Below are 23,366 nucleotides of genomic sequence, written 5' to 3'. Positions count from 1 at the left end.
GACAAAGGATAAAGCAATCGAGGCCTTCACATCTGATCTACCCCTTTCTGCTTATTTTCCCCATCCGAAGCCCTCTTCCACTCTTTCCTTTTCTTGTGTCCTTTATTTTGTTCCTCTCAGATTCAAAACCTCCCATTACCCTCCCTTCCGACGTTTTCTACTTTCTTCTCTTCCACTCGCTCTCGCCCTTCTCTTTTCCTCCTCATACTAAGTTGCTGTCACTCATTTCTTATTCAGTCACGCTCAGCTGACTACAGTCAAGCGTTCTCATCCAGGTAATCATCACTTGGTGCTTCCCCAGGTGTTCCCGTCTCGTGATTCTTGCCCCGTCACCATGGCCAAGTAGAACGCAAGAGCGATCTTTGAGGCCAGACGTATCATCAACGAGGCCAAGACTGCCTTGAAGAAGGTAGTGCAAGGCCGCACAGAGAAGAAACGCATCATTGTCCGAGGGACAGATCTGACCCCAGTGTCCACCAACGGCGCCTACAAAACCGGGGTAACCAGTCTTCGACGACAGTTGTTCACACTACTTCAGAACTGCGGCTGCCGCAAGTCCCACAAAACATCGAAGAGGCAGGGCCTTGTGTACGTATTCGCCAACCATCTCGGCAAGTGGCAAACCTACCCGTCCCAACTCACGAAAAAGAACGGCAAACCTAAGAGCCGGGTTAGCATCTCGAGAGCAATCGTAAGCACCCCCTTACCCCATGTACGAAACATTAGTTATTGATTATAGAATAATAAGAAGACAGGCATTATCCGTCACACCACAGAAGAGCTCAACAGTAAGGCTCTGTGGCTCTGGGACTTCAAGCATCCGAGCACTAGCAGCTTTGCTCGTGCTGTGCGAGAGGATCGTGCCAAGAAGTCTATTCACCAGTACACCCCTCCTGAGACGCCTGCTGCGAAGGGATTTCTTGGGTCTGGCGGTTCCTCTGTTGCTCTGTGCCACCTCGCCCTCCATGACACCATCCCTCAAGCCCCTCTGCGACGCAGATCTGACAACACAGGTCCTGCGCTGCCGCCACCAAAGTTCATCCTCGACTACGTTGGTGCTGTCCAGGCTTTAACATCCCTTCCACTAGGATCGTCCACACTCCTGCCATCGGCCATGGCACGACAACTCGTCATGGAAGCCGTTCTCGAACCCCATCTACAGATGTGTTCCCAGAATGCATTAGCTTGTGTGAAGCTTTTTCTGCTTGTTCATCGTGGTGGCCATTGCGTAATGACCTGTCCAAACCAAGCTTCTGTAGATAGGGGTTTATTTGTCGGGCATAGCTAGTTTTGCTCATCCGCTTCTAGGATTGCATGAACAATCCATCAAATTTCATCAGATTTCTTTAATCACAATACTAGAGTGCGTTCTGAGGTCTTCTCGGACCTTGTTGCCGTAATCGCAGATCTTACCCAATGACTAGCTACTGGTTGAAGTACGCTGCCATGTGGAATAATATTAATGAAACGGCATTTCCCATTAAAATATATACTGTCGTAAGTCATAAAGAAACGGGAAAGGATTGTTCGATTTAAAACGTTGGATTAAAATGATTCCAAATCTCTCACAGCCTCTAAACTAGATCGATGCTGATGGAACTTGGCTCACCCAGCAAATCCATTGTCAGCGAAGTGGTTTAGCCTTGTACAAGTTTCTAATAACAATTAGAGAGAAGAAGGCGAAGCAAGCGGTACTCTTGAAGCTTTGTTAACCCGCCACGGAGGCTTACCTGCTACTGGCTCTCGGCTACTGTTTCAGGTAACTCACACATATACATAGAATTATCCAGAGATAATTCGGCTATGACACCTTTCAAAGCTATTCGCGCGTTCACCCTATCCGCTATATCTTTGATAAGGGCCATGCACATTTGGGGCAGGAAAGCACAATCCATGATTGTATGGGCTTGTGGGCAGCGTCCTTCCCAAACCCTAACAGATGGTGCTCGTCTCGGTGAGACTATGCTTCGTGGGCTTGCGATAAGACAAGCCTTGGATGCTTGGCAGGCGGCTCCTTTTCGACTTTGCTGGGCTTCTTGGATTCCTCCTATCGTCGCGTTCCCAATTCCTCTTTGACATTGTCAGGGTAACTGTGAGGCGGCCTGCACACCTGCTACAACTGGCAAGCTGAATCCGAAAGCTGGCCTTGGAAATTTACGCATTGGAAATCTTGAAGCCGGACATGGTCGCAGTCTAGAGTCGATGCAACAAAAGTGTATGCGTGCAGTCACCTATGTCGTTTTCATCGATGGACCACTGTAAATGACTTGGTTCGGGAACTCATTTCTCGCCAATTGATCTGACTCACCGAAGATTCCCTCTTTGGGAAATTTCTATATTAGTATGGGATAACAGTAGCGTTAGAACGCGATGAGATACTGGGCCAGGTCTTTCATTGCCGGGGAACCTTAAGTTACTTTGTTCCCTATAATTATTAATATAAACTAAACGACCATATAAATGCACTTAGACGGCGTTCAATATACTTTAACTCCTCAGCATCTTTCACAAGCAGATGGCTGTAACCCCTCAGGCGCTCAAGAGCTTATGCAGGGAGTGGAGGGCGGCATACACGAACGTGGGTACCCAGGAGGGTAGGCCCCACTGATTCGACTGGAAGACTCATACCCTTGTTCTTGAGAACTGGGATAAGGTGCTCGTCCACGTCGATCAACTTCATGCCAAGCTTCTAGCCCAGCTTAAGGAGAAGGAAGCAGATCTCCGAAGCCTCCGGGCTGATGTAGGCTGACCTAGACCCTTTCTGTGATTACAAGACGCTAATACCACACAGAATGCCCACACTAGAGTATAAATTCACAGTCAAGGCTACTATTGGAGGATGACATATGCACCGCATATGGATGTTCATTATGCAATTATGGAGAAAATGATGGAATTGTAATTTACTTCCTACTGTACAGAGCACTACGAAGGGTACACTTGATAGTATCCAATGACTCAGTACGTTAACCAAACTGGTCAGCACACCCGGTGTTCTGACAAAGGCCATGGAGGGAGATGGGATAGTCGCAGCAACTATTAGACGCCTTGCTAGTAACGTATTAGCGTCTGGCAAACAGTTTCAGATCATGTGATAGTGTAACATACTTTTACAGATCAACGCTCATCTTCGGGTTTCTTGGCCCAGATCTTGGGCGCAACATTCAGCCACGTCAGGCTCTCCATGGTGGCCAGGACCGTCACTGCGCTGTAGAAAATGATGCGCCCACGCCTCGTCGACACGATGTCGCTGACTTTGAAGCCGGGAAGCTGCAACTCCTCATCTTGAGAATTATTATGTTTCTTGTTGGTAAACTGCCTAGACGAGGAAAAGGAGGCATGCTGCTGGGGTTTGGGCAACAAGTGCCAGTTGCGAGACGGATGCACTGCTGCTCTGCTTGTGATCGAAAACATTGTAAGGGTATATATGATGTTTGGAAAAGAGGAGTTCGGCATCAAGTCTGGAAGCCACCTTCCCAGGATCCTTACGACTTATATGGTTGCACGAGTTTTCGGTCGGGTCATCAATTCGGCCGAATCTGACAAAACGAAACATTTCCATGTCCAACCAACCCAATACCCAGTTCCCACGTGACCTGGACGGCTCGAAAAGTAGAGTGCAATGTTAACATGTACAATCAATCTGCAGAAGCTGTTTGAGCCCATATACGTAGGAGTGGTCATGTCAAGAAAGCGCTCGGTTGTGTGCTTCGTCGAACGTTGTGAATGTAGAGCTGTGTACCGTTTCCACAAGGAAACACTCCTCAGCCCAATGGTTTGAGATGGCGATTGAGAGCAGGCAGTTACGCCAACAAGAACAATTTCAAGCCTACTTTAATTTTAATCTCAATCGCTCTTCGGATGGTCCATGATCTACAGGCTTCCTGCCTTCATTTGGCTGGTGACACTTTCCTGGCAAATGGAAACAAAGAAATCTAGAGCTGTCACATTTGATCTCAATTGACAGCCACTCTCCGACGTTGCATCTTCACTTTCAAACTTAGAAACCTAGACCATACTGCACCTCACCTAGGTGATCTCATTTGATTGGTTGTATCAACAAGGATTCAGCAACTTGCAGCCATGGAGCCCGAGGCCAAAGCAAATTCACCCGCACCACCCTACCCGCTGGGCGAAGGAATCCCCGAACTCACCCGGACCCAAGTCAGCAACGACAAAGACCCCTTCGCCTTCCTCGAGGTCTTCGACACAGTCTTCCTGATCGACGACTCGGAGTCGATGCAGCCGTACTGGCACGAGGTCATCGCCCTCGTCTGCGCCGTCGTCCCCGTCTGCTGCGAGCGCGACCCCAACGGCATCGACCTCTACTTCGTCAACCACCGGCCCCGCGGCCACCACCTCTTCTCCTCCGTCGACAAGAGCGGCTACCGCGGCATCGGCCTCGCCGTCGGCTCGCCCCGCCAGAGCGACAACGTGGCCGGCATCCTGCACCAGGTCAAGCCGCAGGGCCGCGCCAGGCTGGGGGCCCGGCTGAATGACATCTTGACCAAGTACGTCACCGACTACAGCTTCTTGACGCGGCTGCACAATAATCGGTACTGCAAGCGGCCAATGAACCTCATCGTCGTCACGGCTGGCCATATTGAGGATTCCCTGTACGGCACGCTAGCCGCGGCCGCGCGGGAGCTTGACCGCGTCGACGCGCCGTCTTACCAGGCCGGGGTGCAGCTGTTTCAGATTGGCAACGACTCGAAAGTGCGCGCGGGCATGAAGGGCGATGACGAGATGTACAAGAGAGAGGGAACGCGCGACATGGTGGACACGGCCACGTGGAACGGCAAGGCGGGCGTCCTGTCGGCTGAGGGCGTGCTTAAGGTCGTCTTGGGGGCGGTATCGCGGTCACTGGACGGATCGGTGGTTACGCCCATGGGTCTACTGGCCAAGGAGGTTGAAAAGAAGTAATGGATAAAGCTGGGGACAGATAACCAACCTAAGCATAACGTCAGGCGTATTGGCACCCGGAGATGGGGAAACTGCCAATTCATAGTGAATGAATACACCATCGAGTAGAAGAGTTTACGAATGGAGACCACTACAGGAAAGAACATTGCCGTTGCCTCTCTACTATTGCCAATTAGTTAGGATGAACGGAGCACAACTTCGTGACTTGTTAGCGCGGTGGTTTGTCCACCACAAACTGAATTAAGGTCTGCTCCGAGGATGTTCTTTCTCCGTTAGTCAGATCCGCCAGGTAATATGATGTAAACAGACGTTGGTTGCGCCACCAGGAACAAATGTGGCATGTTATGCACCTTTCTCAGGACCAATAAGCAGCAGTATAAGTATATAACAGATAGGCTTACATTAGCCAGCTACGTCACATCTAACTTTGCGGCGCTTTGAAGGTTACGCACTAGCTTCATACTGCCATGTTATTGTCAAAGGTCAGGTACTTTCCTCGAAACATGAAGGCGGGGATGCAGATGTACAAGGTTGTGTTGATGCGCAGGCCGGCTCGGGGAGTGTTTCAGGGGTAAGTGAAACCTACAACGCCCTTCGAATTCGCTCTAGTCTACGTTTGATTCGACGTCAGGAGATGGCCAAAGCCGATGCCAAAAAGCTCTCATAGACCCAGCATGCGCAATATGGCAGAAGGGAAGTCCTCAGTCGCCTCCACCATCTCTATCCCGAACTTCTGGCAGAACAACTGTACGTTACCCCTTTTCTTGTACCCCTCGTGTGCACAGACGAGCACCTGCTTCTTCTTCCTCTTCTCGTCCTTGTCGTCCCCGCCCTCATCCGTCACCGCCGGTGCAGTCGGCCCCGACGACCCGGCCGCGAGCCCAGCGACGAGTCCCAGCTCCAGCAAGCTAACGGGCGCGTCGGTGTGCGGGCCCAGGTACACAACGACGAGATCGGCGCGCGTCTGGCGGTCGAGCTCCCACTGCGTCTGCTCGCGGAACGGGGTGCAGTTCACGTCGTTGCGCCAAGTGGAGTCCCAGTCGGACCGTAGCGGGTTGTAGAACGTGATGGGGTGCGCCGAGAGCTTCTCGCACAAAACGTCGCGCCAGTCGCCACTCCCGTCGTTGGCCGCGGTGGTGGTGCCGGCGAGGAAGACGGTGCGGGGGTGGACCGATGCGGGGTCAGGCGCCGGCGCTTGCACGATCTGGGCCGTCGTTGGTGTGGGCATGGTCTCACGAGATTGCGTCTCAAGGGGCTCGGGGCCTGGGTTTCGACTCAGGTGGGTTACGAGAACCGAGTTCTTGGTATTAATTTGTTGTTGTCTAGGGACTGTTGATATCTAACTCAAAATGCCCAAGACCATCATAAGCGCCGCGGGAAACACAGGTCAAGTCGCGCTAGTCCGTTTTGGACCAACGCTTACCCATGCAACCCAGCTCAGGGTAGGGGTTGCATCATGAGCGTTTGGCTGACTTTGGCTGTGATGACTGGACTCTCATCTCGAAGAAATCTGCATCAACAACAAGGCCTACCTTGCTCCCGACAGACCTAGCAGCATGGAAAGAAATTCAAGCGGCTATACCCAACCACTTATTATAGTAAATCGGATCCAACGTCTTGGTATTTCGCCCAAGTCATCTTCTTGACATATCCCAAGGGTTCCCTATTCGTCTCCATGAAGGCATCCCATGCATAATCACCTATCGTCGATGCGGCCTCCCGACAACTCTTATAAAGGGTGGATCCATCGGTGGACGAATCCCACCAGGCGGCCGTACCCCCGGAGGTAGAGGGCGGCCAGGTAAATACATGGGGCCCGGAGGGGGGAGGGGGTGTAGCAAGAGCAACATGCCGGTAGTCGGTGCCAGAACGCTTATAACGACGGCCCAGAAGCCATTCGACGAGGCTCCGTAGCTCCCCCATCCACCAGAGGCCAATAATGATGACGAGCACGGTCACGGGTATGGCTGTGGCCCAGTATACCCACTGGCCCGACTCAAGGTTGGCAATGTCGCTCGTGTTCATGCCGAAGATGCTACTAATGGTGCCGAGTGGCAGGAACACTATGGTCACCATGGTGAAGGCGTAGACGGCGGCCTCTTGTCGGTCTTTCGTAGTGTCTATCCGGGTGACGTTCTTTATATGCGTGAAAGCAGGTCGTCAGTAAGTACGACACCAACAAGAAAAGAAGTGAGAGCGGCCGGCGCCCGTGAAGCTTGGACTCACCATGGCTTCCAATCTCGCGGCCTCGGTCCTCATCTCGGAAAACTCTCGGGTTCTCTTATCAACCCAATACTTGCAGTCGCCCAGGAGCAACCCTAGCAACCCGTTAGGGTCTGTAGGAGATAGCTTGGAAATGTCGTCCGGTTCAGTTGAGCCTATAACCGGCTCAACTTGACGACTGACATGATGGGCGGTGGAGTGCGGTCGAACATGGTGCGTGCTGGAATGGAATCGTGATCGCTGATGAGCGGTGATATCCAATGCATCGTATTCTGGTGTGTCGTGTTTTGACCCTACTGTTTGCAGTAACCCAGCTTCCACACGTTTCAGCTGCGTGGGTCTTCCTGGTCGCGACTGGAGACCCGAGACGATTTGCCGCTGGGTTGCGATGACATCCATGATGATTGCAATCTCTTCTAGCAGCCAGCCTATTCGAGATTGATGTGAACGGGATGGGCTCACTCGGATCTCGTTGTCCTGTTTGAGAGCATGGGGTAAGTCGCATCCTGGCTGGGTAGCCGGTGGCAATGTACGTAATGATGCTTACCAAGTCTTTTATATACTCCGCATAGATGTCGCTTAAGGTCTGGTTTCCATCCGTCGAGTCCTGGAAAAGCTTCAGACCAAGTAATGACACGAGCTGCAATGGTTGCATGGCAGTGTGCTTTCTCAAGTCAACCCTAGGCAAGGTAGACATGACATCCATGGATCCCTTGATGGTCAGCTCTCCGAACACTCCCAGGTTCTCATCCCAGCCTTCAATTTCATGTAAGCTCATGACCAAAGCCATCAGTAGATGCATCCATGCAAGTACGAGCGTGTCCGGAATGAATAAGGCGCGACGATCTGCTGCGGGGACGTGCTTCATGATACCCTGGAAGTACACAATTATTCGCGATAATCCGCGTAGCATGTTTCGAACCTCGGAGAGTACGGATTGAGACACCATGCCTTTCGGATGTGATCTTTTGGATTTCGCTCGTGGCTCATCTTCATCCCCGGGATCAACGGGGGGAGGCTGTGGCATCTATTCAACAAGTTAGAAGAAGTACAGCAACACATATACATATAGTGAGTTGAACTATGGGAGACAAACCTCGACCAGCTTTTGAACAGCACCCCAGTATTTTCCGACTGTTGGGACATCCTGGTCTACCGAAACTGGTAGGAAGAACTGGAAGACCAACTCAGCCGCATTGTATATGTCGACACGTTGCGAGTAGTCCTTGCTTCTTTCGTCATCCCCCTGGCTGCCGATAGCCTGGCTTTGCCCCTCCAAGTATGCATGCACTGTTTGACGTGTTGAATGGTTGCAACGCTTGTAGGCCGACTTTTCCTGCAGTTTTGTTGAGCTTGCCAGATATCCGTCAACTTCACCAAGACTCTGTTGGATTGCCGATTCCCCGGCTGAGCTGCTCCCAGGTTCAAGCTGCACATCATCAAGCCAAGTGAAGACGTGAAATAACTCAGAGACCGTCTTGGTGATGGCGCTGCCTGAACTACCCGGTACGTAAGTCCCCTGCTTGGTTTTCTCTGACGCATGAGAGACTACCGTTTCTAGCGGCTGTAGAGAGCCAGGCGCTCGAGGAGACGAGAGACTGCTATTCGAGTATTAAAAAAGTCCCGTAAAGAGATAGGTGCAAGTTGAGGTCTTACCAGAAGCGCAATGCTAATGTCACCGGGCTGTTCGCGTGCCTGCAGGTATATAATATGCGGGGCCAGTCTTCCTCTGTGACTACCTTGTCGCGATGAAAGAATCCTATAGGGCGAGGCCAGAAAGCATGGAAATGCTTGATGAACCCCTGTTTTCTCAGCTCAGTAGGCAGTCAACTGATCTGGTTGCCAGGGAGAGCCAGAACTTACGAACCACGTTGAACAGTCCTCTAAAGAAAAGGACCACATAACGTTGTCATAATAAGAGACGTAGATCATTTTGGAGCGAGGGGGTGACTCGGCCGGAGGTTCGGGCGATATCGAGATGATATTTTCCCGCAAACTTGCTGAGGGCATACGTCCGCAGGTGACGAGCAACGCTTTGAAAACACATAATATGAGTAAAAGTCTGCAGGGTCCTGCAGGACCAGAAGATTAAGGGAGCTTACACTTGTCCACAATGATGCACCATAACTGTGCAATATGGTAACATTTATCACCACTGGTCGGGTTGCTGCGATAGTGAACCTGCTGCGTCTCCCTGGTTGCTGTTGTGCGTGTGTATTGGCTTTGTAGCAGAGTTTCGATGGGGAACAATGTGTTCGACTCCGCAGACAACGGACCACCATAAGTTTCCAGGGAAAAGTACGGCAGGCATACCCAGGTCATGTACCTTTGGCTGGAGGTGGACCCACCACCTCGCGCCAGGGGTTGAGAGTCATCGGTAGGTATGGGAACACTGATAGACTTAGGCTCCATATGTCGCACAGTGTCTCCCTCGGTCGTACGGCGTGCCTTGACTGCCTCTCTCTTGATTTGGGTGAATAGCTTAGCCAGGGCATAGAGTTCAGCGCTTCCGAGACCTGCGACCCTCACAATCTCCGCTGACATTGTATCTAAGTCCAGAATGGGCTGTGACAGATGCATCCATCGAAACAAGGGATGGTGCTGCTTCCTGGTGTCATGTATTGTTGTCAGCTTGGCCGAATGTGTACCTTCGATGAAGAAGTCGCCGGTGTAATCAGATGCAAACACATCCAGTGTCTTCAGCATACTTGATTTGGGCGGTGGACCATCGATCCTGACGTTCCTCATTTCAGTCTGATGGGCATCAGAAGTCCCCATGTTAATTTGCCCTCCAGCAGTTTCTAGTTCACTCTCCGACGCTATTTCAGCAGGTGGCGCCCTGGTGGGTCTGAAGCTGAAGACTTTCCCTTCTACTCCATCAACCTCTTCGTAGTCGTCACTCCCCAGCGAAGAGGAATCCCAGTCTTCGGTGGAAGTCTCGCTATCTTCGGACCATGCGCTACTGCTTTCGTCACGACTTTTATCGGCACTAGCAGAAGTGCCCCTAACACTTCCGGCCCTCATTAATAATTCTGGTCGGTGTCGAGTACCGTGGTGAGCGTGGACATGACGTCGTGTGTGGCCAGGAAGAGGCGCGGGACTATGTGTTCCCGGAGACGGATATGCTATCATGGGATTCATCATGGGTGGAGGCGCGAATGGGTTTCCTCCAGCACCGTCCGGTGGATAGACATATGGCTGCTGTGTCGGGTACTGTACGTACTGGGACCATGGAGGGGGGTAATACGGAGCGCTTCCGTACGAGGTAGCCTCGCCCCAGCCGCCATAGGTAGTACCCTGCTCCACGAGCGTCAGAATTCACATCCCAACACATCTCCTTTGACGGTTAATAGCTAGAGCTGACCGGTCTGATGCCATTTGGCTCTGCAGGCATGTTGTTTGCCTCAAAGCCGCAATAGGGCATATTTCCCCCATTTCCGGTACTAAGTTGGCGTACACGGCTTGCTGTGCTTTGGCTTGAAGGGGTACCAAGAGTAGCAGCGCGTTGTGGAGGAGGGGGTGGAGGTGATTCCCGGCCGCTCAGAGCCTCGCCAGTGAATTGGCGACTCATATTCAAGGTGGTCAAGGTAATACAGGCACACGAAAAAGATAAGATACTCGAGAGCATATGATATGCAAAAGAAAACCTTTCAAGGAGTGTATCTGCTACCAAAGGCCCCCGAGCAGCAAGATAAAACGACCCGCGACCTCAAGATTTTGTAGCTTGTCGCAACTGCGGGGAAAGCTGCCTTGTCGAAGCGGGCGTAGATTGGAGTAGGACATTATGTATGTTCGACCTTGATTATTTCAGCACTTTGCATGCAGGTGGTCAGCTTCTACGTCAGCGTCTAGCCAATTGGAACGGATGCAATGCCTCCCTCAGGCATCACTAGTCTGAGCAGCAGTGCTTACCAACTTTTTGAATCTGTCGGCATCTTCAATCCGCTACATAGAACCGACAGGTTGGAGATTTGAAGCCAAAGTTCCAAATATGTACTATATATTGCGTATATATTGGTCAGTACCTACTTCACCTAGTTTCTAACTCATACTTGCAAGATTGACTTCTCATCTTACAGCTTTATGCCATTCCCTCTCACAGTGTGCATACCCTACCGTATACTAAAGTCTAACATATACAATTGACCATAATTCCCTCCGGCTGGCCTGGTATCAAGTACGCACCTATGTCACGATACGGCCGTTCGACCTTCGCGCTCTCGCCACCTCGCATGTAGCTCACACCCCCAAAGATTTGCAAGGCCTCCCGAGCGCAAAAGTCGAAGGTCGGCGTCCTCTGCACCTTCAAGTTGGTGATAGGGGCCGCAAGATTGACCTTGTAGCCCCCTCGTTCATCTTCTGACCCTGATACGCGAGGGTCTCGAGCCAACTGTGCGACACCTCGATTTGACGGATCGTATGCGCCAGCTTCATACGGATCACCGGATAGTCTATCAGGATCTTGCCAAAGATCTCGCGTTGATGTGTATGCTTACTTAATCGATTGTCTATCGCAAACTGTGACATACGTGGACCCACTTGACAGAACCCCTTGGCAATCGTTCTTGCGAATGTGAATGCCAATAGATCCGCTTTCTATTAGCAGCAGGGAACTCCCCTCCATCCCCGGGCCACCCGTCCGAACGGCCACGGTGAATAAGTCGGGCCTACGTGACGTCGCCGATGGTATTAGGCTGGCTAGTGCGGTTGTGGGATGCCGAGATCACCGGGAACGACCAGGACATGCACCATGTCGCCGGGTGGAGGGAAAGGGGTACTGACTACAACTCCCAGGGATCATCTAACCTAGCGCGGCGTTAAGAGCCACTTTTTAATAATTACAGCTTTTATTCGTTAATTTATTACCTATTTATAAATTCCTACTATTTTTAATTAAAATTATAAATTTATTATAATTAAATATAATTAAAAATATTATATACATTAATTAAGAGTTAATTAAATATAATTATAATTAATTAATTAAAATATTATAAACTTTATTATTAACTTTTACTTTTAATATTAATTATTAATAGTTTAAATCTATTTTTATATTATTTTATAATAAAATAAATAAGGATATTAAATATTTACTTCATTAGTATTTAAATATAATAATATCGACTTTTTTACCTTAATAATAATTAATGTATACTTTAATAACCCTTAAAACTTTAAGCCGTTAACCTTTTTTATCCGATCGCGATTTAAATATATTAGCGCTAGTAAGGAAAACATAACTTATAAAAAATAAAAAGTTAAAATATAAAATTTTAAAAAAGTATTTTTTAAACTTAATATACATTAATATTATAAGAATAATCGATTTCTTTTAATATTAAATTTAATATGCTTTTATAACGCCCTTTACATTAAAAAAATACGGCTTTAAAAGAATTATTATTAAACTTCTTCTTAAATAGAAATACTAGTTTATAAAGTTTATATATAACTTTTTAAAAAACCGTAAAATACTTTAAAACGACTTATAATACCTATTATTTAAGCTTATTAATTATAATAAAGTAGTTTTAAATTAAATCTTTAAGAAATTAAGGTTTAAAAGGGTAATATAAAGCTATTATATATTATTAATAACCCTTTAATTAAAGTATTAAAAAGTTTAAAATTATAAATAATAATTAAAATAATAGTTAATATTAAAAGTTTAGTTTTAAAGTTTAATATATATTAATAAAATATATATAATAATATATTTAATTTATTAATAAGTTATTATTATTATAGACTTTAAAAACCTTTCCTCCTTTAATTATATATATACTTAAGATTTCTATAGCTAAATATTTTAAAAGTATATTAAAAAAAATAAGAAAATTAACTTTTTTTAAATATTATTATATTATACTTCCTTTAATTATAACTTTTATTAATTAATAACTTAATTAAAAACGTATAATATTTTAATAAAACAACGCTTTATTATATACCTTAATATTTATATAATATATTATATATTATTTTAACCTTATTAAAATAAAGTAACTTTTATTAAACTTAAACGTTATAAAAAACATTTGAGTTTAAATAAAATATTAGTTAAAAATAAATTATAATTTATAAAGCTTTATAATAAAGGAATTAAAATAAGCTTTATTAAATATTTAAGGAATTATTTTAAAAGATTTCTTAAAATCCTTTATATATATTATATATTTTAAGGAAAAGAGTATTATTTAAAATAAAGTTAATAAATCTATAAAGCTTAATATAATAGATATATTATATATTAAATATAGTAAATATAATAGATATAATAAATACATTAAATATATTAAATATATTAAATATAAATATAATAAATATATTAAATATTATTATTAATTATATTAATTATAATATTATTAATTATAATAGTTTTAATAATTTTAATAGATAATTAATAGCTAATATTAATTTATCGATCGATACTATTTTAATATAATTTCCTACCTATTTTAATAAGGGGTATAAGGGTATATTAGCGCCGCGCTAAGTTAGCTGATTCCTGAGAGTTATATGGGAGACCGGCCACGGTCTGGGTCCGGCTGTTCGGCACTAGGGGAGATCGGATCGAGACCGCCGAGAGCAACGTGAACTATGGAAACCAGGGCCTCTTTCCAATCATTTGGGCCCTGACCTTAGATAGACGGAATGTACCTTTTACTTGGGCAAGATCATCGTTTATGACCAACGGATCACGCCATGATATTAAGTGTCGGATAACGCGCAATCAATTGCAAATACTTCAGAGGCTCGCGCGCTTGAGACCCTCTTACCCGATGACGTCCTAGCATTGGTTGCTAAGCGAGTTGTAAGTGAGCCCCACAGGGGGGTCAATGGACGCTAGAGCCCCCATCGGATTGGTCGTACATACCGACTCCTCTTCCCGGCAGTAATAGTCAGGTCGGAACCATGCAAAGGAGGTTCCGATGTGAGTGGAGAACAATAAGGCGATTATAGACCGTAATTAATAAACCAAACCGGTCAGAAGTGGGGTACCGGGACGGCGAAGGAGAGGGGGCGTGGGGGTGCCATCGACCGACTTCATCCGTCCGCCTTTGTCCCCAACAATCTCGACACGTATGAGATTTCCCCTAGGTTTGATGCCAGCCGCTCGACTGTTGTACACGCCAAACATTCCCGCCGCTTGCTTGCTTGTGAGACTTTATTGCCGTCATACATGGATCGTCAATCCCTTGCCTCGAAGTCCTACCCCAAGACCGTAGATCTCGGCGCAACGGGGCAACAATCATCGTCTCGGTTCCGATCATGCTACTGCCGTGCTACCCACGGCAGCGAAAACTGGTTTTGCAGATCGATCCGGTTAGAGGACCAGGCTGAGGTTACACAGCAGGTGGTGAGACGGGCCACCTCGGACGATTCAGCGCCGAGAACATGTTATGTTTCCCCTACTTAGGCTGAGGGTATTAATTGCCCTGGTACTGTGCGGCATATTTGGACGAAGAGACCGGTTTGTTGGGAATGATGGCATGCGTCGACCAGTCAACTATTTACCTCGGTAGGGCCCTGAGGGAATCCTGTCATGTACCTGGGCGGACGTACTCCGACCAGGCAGGCAGGCGGCTGTGTACATGCCTGTTGTACTTTGTCGGAGCGCCAAGCCAACAAGTTTCTTGTCTTCCCCACGGGCGAGGTGTGGAGTCCATCACGACATTACGGCTGACTGCATGGCTTCTGAAAGTTGGTGTTGTTTTCCCACAAATGAATTGACCATTGGCGACGCCGGAAGCCAGGATACTTTCGAGCCCCTTGTCACTGAGTGGATAGAAGTAGCAAAAGGGGCGCACGACTTGCTTCTTTAGTCTCGACTATGTCGTCACATACGAGCGGCAGCTTCCATGTGAAAAGGGATCAAGAGCCATATAAGTATCTGCGGAATTCGTACGGTAATTCAATTGAAATACAGGACACACCCGCATTCCAGCACCATTCCATCTACTCCTGCACAACTTACCAGACATCCAAACACCAGCAACTTTCACCCCAGATCCCATTTACCAACATGTCGACACGCACAGGCGAAGGTTCCCTTCTCGCGCAGGCCCGCGCCACCCACAACGGCACCGACAACAAGGCCCTCTACAAGGAGTGGGCTGCGAGCTACAACGCCGACCTGCCCGCCGACGTCTACATCGCGCCCACGCTGACTGCCAAGGCGGCACTAAACTTCGATACAAGTGCCACCGGGTCGATACTGGACGCCGGGTGCGGGACGGGTCTGGTGGCCGAGGTGCTGGCGCGCGGCGGTGCCAAGTCCATCGATGGCCTGGACCTGTCCCCTGCGATGCTGACGGAAGCGGGCAAGACGGGCGTTTACCAGAAGCTGTTTCTGGGAGACCTGACGCGTCCCGTGGATATTGCCGACGAGCGCTACGACATTGTGACGTGCGCGGGAACCTTCACCCATGGCCACGTTGGGCCCTCTCCGGCGCTGCGGGAGTTCATCCGGATCGTGAAGACGGACGGCGGCATCGTCGTCGCCACCATTATCGACTCGATCTGGGAGTCGGGCGGCTTCAAGACGGAGATCGAGACGATGGAAGCCGAGGGCCTGGTCAAGGTCGTCAGCGCCGACATCATTGACTACGTGCAGGCACGCGGTGACCATGCTGTCCTCATCGTCTTGGAGAAGCTGAGTCTGGCTGGCCGAAGGGACCACAAGATGCAGTCGAGTCCTGCTGTGCTTCCCACAGGCCAGCCATTATTGCGGGTAAGGGCTTGAGGAATGCCTTGAACGACGTGATATGGATCAATTTCTCGCTAATTCCGACCATGGGGACTCATTCTGCGAGGCTGCATCTCGAGGGACAGCAGCTGGTGGTGTCTTGAGTCAAGACACTGGGATAATGGGTCGAGTTCCGGGCAGTGCCCGGCATGTTTTCATTATTATGGCTTTGGGTAAAAATCGTGAATTTTTGCACTGGTGATGATGATGATGATGATGATCACAGTGAAAGCATACTAGAACCGAACTTCTGTCACTACCGATAATACATCTACCTGGTTCTACCGCTAACATGACCCTTGCTGCAACCTGACCACCAAAACGTGCTGAACACAGGTAAACTCATACTACAATGGTCGAAGGATGCCTGTGGGGAAACCCTCCAAGGGAACATCCGGAGAAGCTATGAGGCATGGCACTAACTTCACACAGCGATCGAGCGGTCGTCTATAAGCATATTGTTAGCCTACAAGAGCGAGCTGATGTATGGAGACATGCTCTTCACTCTCGACATCCATATCTGGTAAACGGATAATGGGGAGGATATCATGTGCAATAAACAGACAATAATCATCTTTCGTTTTGTATGAGTCCCCAAAGCGGGACAAACAGAGATGGCAAGAAGCAATCTTTGATGAACTTCTTGAGTAGTAACAATGTCCACGGGGCTCTCTGACATAGTTATCGTCGGTGGTCACTGTCACTCTCTGGCGCTCGCCACCATATAGATAACGAGGGGACATACCAACATTCGGCTCCAGGACTTTCAGCTACCACCAGCCACCATATGACGACCCATTATGAAGGGCTTCCGCTTATAACACTGGCTGTATCCAAAGAGGCCCTGCATAGTTGGCTGAAGCAGGGTTAAGTTCAAGCTTATCCGGGATATGCCCCATCGTCCCCAACCCATCTAAGGCTGCGGCTTCAGGTTCTATATAGACCATCAAAAATCCAAGAATACACATCTATACATTATGCGAATATACAACGGCAAGATGGCCGAGCGGTCTAAGGCGCTACGTTCAGGAGATTCATCCAAATCTAAGAGCATCGTAGTCAGGAAACTAGTGTAGGTTTCGAATCCCATTCTTGTTACTTATATTTTTACTATTAATTTCCTTAATAGTTCTTTTTATTAAATCTGGTTTTATAGTAATATATTAATAAAATTATATTATTAAATGGATATAGAATTTAATTAATAATATATAAAGTATCCCTATTTAACTTAAAGTATATAAATATTTAAATAAAGGTATATTATATAGCGATTAATTTCGATTAAACTATTCCCCTTAAAAAATCTTCTACCTTAACAATTGAAATAGTAGATATAAATAAAATATATATTTAAATATTATACATTAAAAGGAAAAAGCGTTATTTTAAAACCTTAATTTAATAAATATAAGATTCCATTTTATAATAATATAATAATAAAATAATAAATAATTAATAATTACTCCTATATATTAAATATATAACCCCACTTTATAAAGCCTAAATTAATTAAATAAATATAGCCGTTTAACTTATACTTTATTTACCTTATTAATAAATTCAACTAATCCCATTTTTATTATTTACTTTCCTTTAATTAAATTATAAGAATAAACCGGGAATATATATTTTAAACTATTAAATTTAAACTAATTATTTACTAATAAACCATTATATTTAAAAATAACGTTAATTCATTCTTAACCCATTCTATAAAACCCTTATTAAAGTTTTATAAATAAATTCATTTATCGAAAATAATAGAATTAAGTTTTAAAAAGCCTAAAATCTTTAACGACGACGTAATATATAATATTTTAAAAATAATTATAAAAAATCCGTTTTCTAAAGTCGATATAAGTTAATAAAACTAAGATTAATATAATAAGAATTTTATATAAATAAAAAATATAAGATTTATCCTTTTCCCTTAATTAACTATATAACTTTAATTAATATAATAATTTCTATTATAATATTATAAATAAATTATAAAAAGCTATCTTTAAATAAATTAATTAAATAATTATAATAAACTTTTTATTATATATATATAAAATATACTAGATTAAATTATTAAATATATTTTAAAAATACTATCGTTAATATAAATAGCTTTATATTAACGTTAATAGCCGCTATATTAATATAAATAATAATAAAGAGATTTTTAAAGTATATAAATTATAAATAAATACTTTTAATTATTAATAATTTTATAATAACATAATATTACCTTAATACCTTATTTTAAACTTCGTCCTTTAAATATTAATAATAAATTAATTATAAATTCTAATAATATTTTCACTTTTTTAATTTTTAATATTACTTATAACAACGATATTTTTATAAATAAACGTTAATATATTAATTTCTTTAATATATATTAAGCTTTAATATATATGAGAGTACGACTTAATAAACTTATAAATAATAAGATATATAAATTATTAAATAAATTTTAAAAAGATTTATTTACTTTTAAATACTTAATTAATTCGAATAAAAATAATAATTATATATTAAACGAATTTTAATTATTTAAAAATATTTAACTTATAAAACTATTAATTATAATTATTTAAAAGTATTATATTATAAAAATATTTAATTTATAATAATATATTATTTAAAAACCGATTAAAATATATTCTTTATAATTATAAAATTTATATATTATAAAAGAATAGATAATAATTCGAAATTATAAATATTAATTATTATAATAATTTCGGAATTATTATTAATATTTTATTTAATATTATTTTTTAATTTATTATAATACGTAAATTAATATTTAATTTTATTAATATAATTATTTATTTAACCTTTTATAACGATACTTTTAATACCTTAAGTTTAATAATTATTTAATAGGTTTTTTAAATTAAAAACGTAGGCTCGATTAAATATATAATTTTTTAATAAAAGAAATAATAATCAAAGCGGCCGGTTTTTTATATAAGAAATAAAATTGTTCGTTATTATAAATTTCGTAATAATTTAAAACGATAAAGTTTTAATATAAAGAATAAAAAATTTATTATATTAAAAACCTTTTAAAAAAATAATATTAATATTATAAATAATAAATCTTAATTTAATATTTATTTATTATTTATATTAAAATTATATAAAAAAAGCTTTTAATATTATATAAAATTAAACGTTATATTATAATTTTAAATATATTACGTTTAATAATATATATATTTATTTTATAAAAGATATTAATTTATTATTTACATTAAAAAGAAAATTTATATAAAATTTATTACTTTTTATATAATAAAATAAATTAAATAAATATATAAATTAATTAATTATATAATAATCGATTAATAATAAATTAATAATAATATATTTATTAAAGGATTATTTATTAATTTCGACTTTTTTAATTTTATTTTTTATATATTAATATTTTAACGTTATTTATTTTATTATTTTATTTTTATAAATTTTTAAATAACGATTAAAAATTAACGCGACTTTTTATTTTATATTTATATAACTTTTCTTTAATTTTATAAAAATATAATATTTATTATTGCAATTGTAAAATAATTAATTATTATCTTTTTAGATTTTTTTTTTCATTTTTATTTTTTATTAAATAATAAAGAAAGAATATAAATATAAAATTATTTTTTATTTCGATTTTTAAAATATTATATTATCGATAATTTTAACGATATTAAAATATATTAATTTTAATTAATTAATAAATTTAATAAAATATATTAATTTTAAAATATTATAATATATAATTAATAAAATAATTTCTTTAAAATTATTAAAAAAAAATTTTATAAATATATATAATATAACGTTATTATTAATATTAATATTTATTATAATATATATAAATAAATATTAAAATTTAAATAATTATATATATATTTAATAATATATAAAAGATTAAAATAAAAAATAATAATATATATATATATATATATAATAAAATAAAAAAATAAATTATAAATTTTAAAAAATATATATTATAAAAATTTATATTTATTTTTAAAAACTTTTTTTAAAAATTTATATAAAATCGATATTTATATACGTTAATTTTAAAAACTTTATTATTTAATATAAATAATTTCCGATAAATTTTAAATTTATATAATATAAATAAATGATTCCTTTTTTAATAATTAAATATAATATTATTATAAACTTTAAATTTATTTTAAATTTTATATTATAAAAAATAAAAATTATTTATAATTAAAGGTTATAATAAAAATAGGATTTAATATTTATTATTTATTATTATTAAAAGTTTAATTTTTTTAATTTTATTATTTAAAATATTTATTTATTTTAATATAAAATTATTATTAATTTATATTATTATTTATTTATTTTTTATTATTTATATTAATTATATATAATATATATTAAAAATAAAATTTAAATAAATAATATATATATTAATAAAAATATTAAATTTAATATATAAAATATCTTTTTAAATAAATTAATTAAAAATATTTTAATTAATCTATTTATTTATATTAAAATAATATGTAATTTATAAATTTAAAAAAAAATAAATCTTAAATAAATTTAAAAAATTTTATCGCTAAATTTCGAAATTAAAATATTAAAATAACGATAAAAGATTTTTAAAAATAATCGATATCAATATAAAAAATAAAAAAATAAAGAAGAAATCTAAATTTTATTAAAGAATATTAAAATAAAATAAATATAATATATAAATAATATTAAAAAATAATATTAATTATATTTTTTATATAATAAATTTATATAAAATATCGAAAAGTAAATTATAAATAAAGAAAAATAAATAAAATTAAAGAAAATTTAATAACCTATAATCGACCTTTAAATCCTTAAATATATCGAATTAATTAAAATATTCCTTTTTTAATTAGAAATACTTATTTTTAAAAATATATTAGAATTATATATTTATATTATTAATATTATATTTTAACTTTTTTAAAAATAAGAAATATTTAAATATATTTATATATATAAACGAATATAAATTTAATTAAATATAATTAATATAACCTTTTTTAATTTTTATATTCTTTTATTATTTATATTAAAAATATAATATTTATAATATATTAAAGATAATCGCTTTTTATATTAAAAATAAACCTTTATATATAACTAATTAATAATAATAAATAATTATTTTAAATATATATATATTAAAGAAATTAAAAACTTTAAATAAAATAAATTTATTTTTTATAAATATTTTATATATATAAAAAAAAATATTAAATTAAACGATTTTAATTACTTTTAAAATTATATATAAATTATTTATAATATATAATTTAAATTTAAAATTTTACTATTTTACAAAAAATATTAATTTATTATTTATATTAAAAAGAAAATTTATATAAAACTTATTACCTTTTATACGATAAAATAAATTAAATAAGTATATAAATTAATTAATTATATAATAACCGATTAATAATAAATTAATAATAATATATTTATTAAAAAATTATTTATTAATTTCGATTTATTTTCTTAATTTTATTTCTTATTTATTAACGTTTTAGCGTTATTTATTTCGTTATTTTATTCCGGCGAATCTCCGAATAGCGATTAAAAATTAATACGGCTTCCTATTTTATATTTATATAACCTTTTTTTAATTTTATAAAAACGCGGTATCCGTTATCGAAATCGTAAAATAACCGGTTATTATTTTTTCCGATTTCTTTTTTTATTTTTATTTTTTATTAAATAATAAAGAAAGAATATAAATATAAAACTATTTTTTATTTTAATTTTTAAAATATTATATTATTAACGGTTTTAATAATATTAAAATATATTAATTTTAACCGGTTAATAAAATTAACGAAATATATTAATTTTAAAGTATTATAATATATAATTAATAAAATAATTTTTTTAAAATTATTAAAAACGCCTTTTACGAACATATACGATATAATATCGTTATTAATATTAATATTTACTATAATATATATAAATAAGTATTAAAATTTAAATAATTATATATATATTTAATAATATATAAAAAATTAAAATTAAATAAAAAATAATAATATATATATATATATATGCGATAAAATAAAAAAATAAATTATAAATTTTAAAAAATATATATTACGAAAATTTATATTTATTTTTAAAAGCTTTTTTTAAAAACTTATATAAAATCGGTATTTATATATATTAGTTTTAAAAACTTTATTATTTAATATAAATAATTTCTGATAAATTTTAAGCTTATATAATACGAATAAATAATTCTTTTTTCGATAATTAAATATAATATTATTGCGAACTTTAAATTTATTTTAAACTTTATATTATAAAGAATAATAAATAATTATAATTAAAAGTTATAATAAAAAAAGGGCTTAATATTTACTATTTATTATTATTAAAAGTTTAATTTTTTTTTATTTTATTATTTAAAATATTTATTTATTTTAATATAAAATTATTACTAATTTATATTATTATTTATTTATTCCTTATTATTTATATTAATTATATATAATATATATTAAAAAAAAAAAAAAAATTAAATAAATTTAAATTTTTAATAAAATAATTTATAATATAATATATTAAATTAATAAAAGATTAAAAGAAAATAAATTAAATTTAAACGTAATTTATATAAAAATTTAAATTAAATTAATTTAAAAAATATATTAAATATAAACTTATAATATAATAATTTTATTCTTAAAACCTTAAATATATTTTATTAAAATTAATACTCTTTATTTTTATTTTTATTTATTTTTATTATTTATTTATAATAAATTTTTTATTATTATTTATATTAAAACTTATTTTATTAATTATTATAATTTATTTAATAATTAATAAATTTCTATCTTTTATTATTTAATAAATTATTTTTAAAACTTTTTATAAACCTTTAATTAATATAATAAGTTTTAAAAAGCGAGGGTTTAAAACCTTAAATTTTATATTTATTTATTAAATCTATTTTATATTATATAAATAAATCCTTAATATTAAAATATATATTAATTTATTCCTTTTTAAATACATATTTTTTATATAAAGTATATAAACCTTTTTTAACTTTAATATACCTTTATTTTATATTAAAATATATTATAACGTATTACTATATTAAATTAATTATTTATACCTTTTAAAATATCGTTTTATTTTAAATAATGTTTTTTATATTTATTATATTTATATATAAATAATAAGATTAAATTTATTTCTAAAAATTAATATATTAAGGTTTTAAAATATAAGAATAATTACTTAATTTATTATTTAATCTTTTTAAATATATTATAATATTATAAAGGCGTTAAACGATAAGACTTTATAAATTAAAAAATAATTTAAATCTATTATAAGCTTTTATATAAAATTCTTTAATTATAATTTATTAACCTTAATAGACTTTAAAATTTATTAAGTTTTA

General features: G+C 37.4%; 5 protein-coding genes across 5 annotated transcripts; 2 read left to right on the top strand and 3 right to left on the bottom strand.

The window, feature by feature from the left end:
* Positions 1–3,117: 3,117 nt before the first annotated feature.
* PG985_001944 (uncharacterized protein) lies at positions 3,118–3,414 on the bottom strand (the record flags this gene model as incomplete). Its single annotated transcript, XM_066821713.1, has 1 exon — positions 3,118–3,414. The coding sequence occupies one exon, from the start codon at positions 3,412–3,414 to the stop codon at positions 3,118–3,120; it is 297 nt and encodes a 98-aa protein (XP_066689145.1).
* Positions 3,415–4,083: 669 nt separating this feature from the next.
* On the top strand, positions 4,084–4,923 carry PG985_001943 (uncharacterized protein; the record flags this gene model as incomplete). The annotated part of the gene is made up of 1 exon (XM_066821712.1): positions 4,084–4,923. One exon carries the CDS (start codon positions 4,084–4,086, stop codon positions 4,921–4,923), a length of 840 nt encoding a protein of 279 aa, XP_066689144.1.
* Positions 4,924–5,584: 661 nt separating this feature from the next.
* On the bottom strand, positions 5,585–6,151 carry PG985_001942 (uncharacterized protein; the record flags this gene model as incomplete). The annotated part of the gene is made up of 1 exon (XM_066821711.1): positions 5,585–6,151. One exon carries the CDS (start codon positions 6,149–6,151, stop codon positions 5,585–5,587), a length of 567 nt encoding a protein of 188 aa, XP_066689143.1.
* Positions 6,152–6,516: 365 nt separating this feature from the next.
* Positions 6,517–10,170, bottom strand: PG985_001941 (Mg2+ transporter protein- CorA-like/Zinc transport protein ZntB; the record flags this gene model as incomplete). Its single annotated transcript, XM_066821710.1, has 7 exons — positions 6,517–7,059; positions 7,150–7,623; positions 7,694–8,173; positions 8,243–8,747; positions 8,803–8,948; positions 9,010–9,179; positions 9,249–10,170. 7 exons carry the CDS (start codon positions 10,168–10,170, stop codon positions 6,517–6,519), a joined length of 3,240 nt encoding a protein of 1,079 aa, XP_066689142.1.
* A 5,005-nt stretch (positions 10,171–15,175) lies between these two features.
* Positions 15,176–15,895, top strand: PG985_001940 (S-adenosyl-L-methionine-dependent methyltransferase; the record flags this gene model as incomplete). The annotated part of the gene is made up of 1 exon (XM_066821709.1): positions 15,176–15,895. One exon carries the CDS (start codon positions 15,176–15,178, stop codon positions 15,893–15,895), a length of 720 nt encoding a protein of 239 aa, XP_066689141.1.
* Positions 15,896–23,366: the final 7,471 nt, after the last annotated feature.

Source organism: Apiospora marii, assembly GCF_038362585.1.
Source record: "Apiospora marii strain CBS 49790 chromosome Unknown utg000002l_segment0_segment0, whole genome shotgun sequence".
NCBI lineage: Eukaryota > Fungi > Ascomycota > Sordariomycetes > Amphisphaeriales > Apiosporaceae > Apiospora > Apiospora marii.
The sequence above is the reverse complement of the archived record's forward strand: the minus strand, read 5'-3'. Positions and strand labels throughout refer to the sequence as shown.